The 3,709-nt window shown below is 37.1% G+C and overlaps 1 protein-coding gene across 1 annotated transcript in view; it reads right to left on the bottom strand.

Annotated features, from left to right (window-relative positions):
- Positions 1-723: 723 nt before the first annotated feature.
- Positions 724-3,709, bottom strand: part of NKX3-2 (NK3 homeobox 2) — a gene marked incomplete at its 5' end in the record, with an annotated part of 6,842 nt that continues 3,856 nt past the window's right edge. Inside the window, one exon of the mRNA XM_082243596.1 lies at positions 724-1,436. Within this exon, the coding sequence (XP_082099722.1) occupies positions 961-1,436 (476 nt within the window). The 3' untranslated portion in view covers positions 724-960. The remainder of the gene's footprint in view (positions 1,437-3,709) is intronic.

Here is a 3,709-nt window from a genome sequence, read left to right as displayed (position 1 = left end):
AATAATAATAGAACATCCTTTTACCTGAAATACTAATAATAATAATAATGGAACATCCTTTTACCTGAAAAAGAATTAGCACATACTTTCCAGAGGTATACAGCAAATGTAATAGACTGCACTGTATTGGTAGGGAAATGATTCTTTAAATTAGGATTATTATACTAATAATCACATTTATCATAAGAATTATTATAATTATTATTGTAATTTTTTTTAGAAGTAGTTTTCAGCACACAAAGATTACCAAATACAACTCTAATACACTTTAAAAACCAATCAGTTTATTATAGAATAAATCACAAGATTTTCTTGTTTTTCAACTGTAGTTTATAAATTAGAGGGAAACATACATCATCTTAAAAAAAAAAATAATAATAATAAAAAAAGATCCATTTACAACAAGAGCATTATGGAGCCCTCTGCTTTAGACCACCTCTACAGGATCACCTCCACAAAGCAGGCCAGGCAGTCTGGCTATTCTTAGGAAGACTCTGTCCTACCATCAATCTTAACATTGGCTATGAAAAAAAAACAGATTTTTAGTAGGAAAGTGCTAGGGGCAGTATCAGATCTCCATGGGGTAGGGCCTTCTGGTGAAGGATTGGGGCTCTGGTAGTGAGGAAGGAACATCAGACTTGGAATAGGCAGGAAAATTTTGGAATGTCAGAACCCCCCAGATCTTACCAGTTGCCCCCACAGATTCATTTAGGGACTGGCAGTCCTTGATTCAGTACTCATTCCCCAGCTAGCACCTTTTGTTGGTTTCCAACCAAGTCCAGTCTATAAAAATATATGTAGTTATATAATATGTAAATCTTATACATAGTTCAAACAGCATGGATACCATGGAGGAAGCCTGTCTGGTTTGATCATCTGATGGAGTCAGCAGGCTGATTAGGGGATAGCCCCAGCTCCCCTGATTTTGGACAGTGATGAGTATAATAAATACTGGCTGCTTTAAGGAGTCCCTCCAGTGCAGGCTGCCGCGGCTGCTGCGGCGGCTGCGGCAGCCGATAGCGTCCAGCCAGGCAGGGCACAATAGTAGGGGTAATAGTATGGGGGCTGTAGGGGGACTAGTGACGGCCGCAGCACCTCTCCAGGTTGGTACTGTCTCTGATCGTCCCTCACCAGGACCTTAACTGCCACTTTCTTGGCGGCCGGGGCGGTGGCCATCATGTCTGCAGCCATCTGCCGTCGTTTGGTCTTGTAGCGCCGGTTCTGGAACCAGATCTTCACCTGGGTCTCAGTCAGCTTCAGGGAGGCGGCCAAGTCGGCCCGTTCTGGTCCGGACAGGTAGCGCTGGTGGTTAAAGCGTCTCTCCAACTCAAAGACCTGAGCGTGCGAGAAGGCGGCCCGGGAGCGTTTCTTCCTCTGCTTGGGGGCCTCCAGGAGGAGCTGGTCACACTTGGGGTCTTCATCTGGGGGGCTGGGATCTAGGGAGACATCGGAATGTTAGTACCACCGACCATAATAATCTAGGATAACTGGATCTATTACATCAATTCACTGTATTCATTACATTATATGTAACTGGATAAAACAAGCGATAATCAATAAACTTGATCAAATAGAAATAGAAATGGTCATCAACGCACCAGAAATATAATGACTATAATATATATATATATATATATATATATATATATATATATATATATATATATATATATATATATATATATATATATTACACTCACATACAGTATATATAATACATATTCCGAATGAAATAAAGTGTCTCCTAATCTGCCTGATTTATTATTCACATACATTTTTACCAAGTTGATTGAAAATTGAACCCAGCAAATTTCCTATGGTTTAGGGTTTACTTGATGACCCACCATTTATCCACATAAAAGAGCTGATTTACTAAAGGACTAAAGGAAACATTTAATTCTTAAGTACCCAATAACAAGACAATAAAAATGGATACGCATCTTCCTATGATCACAAAGCAGTATAAAATCACTCCATACATAAACACATACAAACATACATCCTTACTATGGTGAAACAAATTTTCACTAGTTAGACGAATGTTTAGTACATAAATGAAGCTTCGATCATTCACTTGTGTGTAGACAAAAATTATGTTTTGTTTCTTTTTTTTCTTTTTCTTTCACCTCTTTTTTTTTTTACATGATTTACCTTCCACATAATTGGGTGTTCGAAGTGAGCAGATCAATATTCAATGACCTAGTCCCTTAGTAAATCAACTCCAGTTTGTAATCGGTATAATCTAAAATATCCAAGTGCTATGGCCTATTGTACTCTGCATTATATTTATATATTTATCAGCAAGCAAGGAAGCTACCTTTAGAATGATTAATTTTAGATTGAATCATTATGAATTATAGAATGATTAAGATGGATGGAAAAATGGATGGAAAAATTTACATGTACCAGCTAGCTAGATAAATATAAAGGAAAGAAAGAAAGAAAGAAAGAAAGAAAGAAAGAAAGAAAGAAAGAAAGAAAGAAAGAAAGAAAGAAAGAAAGAAAGAAAGAAAAGGAATATACGTCCAAAGAAGATAGGGCACCATTATCTCGCTGCTGTAGATAAGTGTATTTCAACAGGTTCAAGTTCAGTTAACACCTTTTTAGAATCCACAATCTTTATGAAGCTCACTAGAAATCCATATAAGTAATTTTAGATGGATGGCTAAAGATGAGAGATAACAGCTACATATTTAAATCTATGTCGAGAAAGAAAGAGAGAAAGAAAGAAAGGAAGAAAGAAAGAAAGAAAGAAAGAAAGAAAGAAAGAAAGAAAGAAAGAAAGAAAGAAAGAAAGAAAGAAAGAAAGAAAGAAAGAAAGAAAGAAAGAAAGAAAGAAAGAAAGAAAGAAAGAAAGAAAGAAAGAAAGAAAGATTCTATAGGACACTTCTTGCTTGCTGCTGTAGATAATTGTATTTTCACATGTCAAAGGTTCAGTTAGCTCCCTTTTAGCATCCACACTTTGAAGCTCACTAGTAATACATACAAAGGGTACAATTCCTAAATACCAGAGAGGGAGCATATTATATATATATATATATATATATATATATATATATATATATATATATATATATACAAGTAGATAATATATCATAGGTATTTTATCTTCTGCAATGGACACAATCCTCCAATGCACGGTGGTGTCCAGGGCTGGTGAGGGGCTGACAGGCAGATGCCCCCATCCTACAGAGAGACATTCAGCTCCTATTATATGCTGATCATTTACTAGAGGGCCTTCTAGGCTAGGAGGTCAGAAGTTAATTTTGGTTACAGAACTTAATACCTCAGCAAGGGGAGAGGCCAGGAGGTCACCAGCACGGTGCATCTGACACTGACTGGCAGCCATAGGGCACAGCATGGTCCTATATACACAATGCTGTACCCACTGCACATCACCAGAGGACACTGCACACAACGCATGTGAATTATTAGGGACTGCACACCTATGGAAATTATTATTCTCTAAGTTTAGCAAATAAGTCGAAACTTAATTGCAATAATCGCATGCTAGATAAAAATCCTATTTTTATAAAAAAATTTCCCTAGTACGATTGGGTATTCAAAGAGAGTTCAGCTTTGCCTAATTGCTGTCATTTACTATGCAAATTCCCTATTCTTAGTAAATCATTCTTGCTATGTTGCCTGCTGCCCATAGGATGCTCGTCAGCCTGTGGAAATCTACTCCAGTGATAGTGAAAAATATCAA

This window comes from Pelophylax lessonae (genome assembly GCF_965119305.1).
Source record: "Pelophylax lessonae genome assembly, chromosome: 1".
In the NCBI taxonomy this organism is placed as follows: Eukaryota; Metazoa; Chordata; class Amphibia; order Anura; family Ranidae; genus Pelophylax; species Pelophylax lessonae.
The sequence above is the reverse complement of the archived record's forward strand: the minus strand, read 5'-3'. Positions and strand labels throughout refer to the sequence as shown.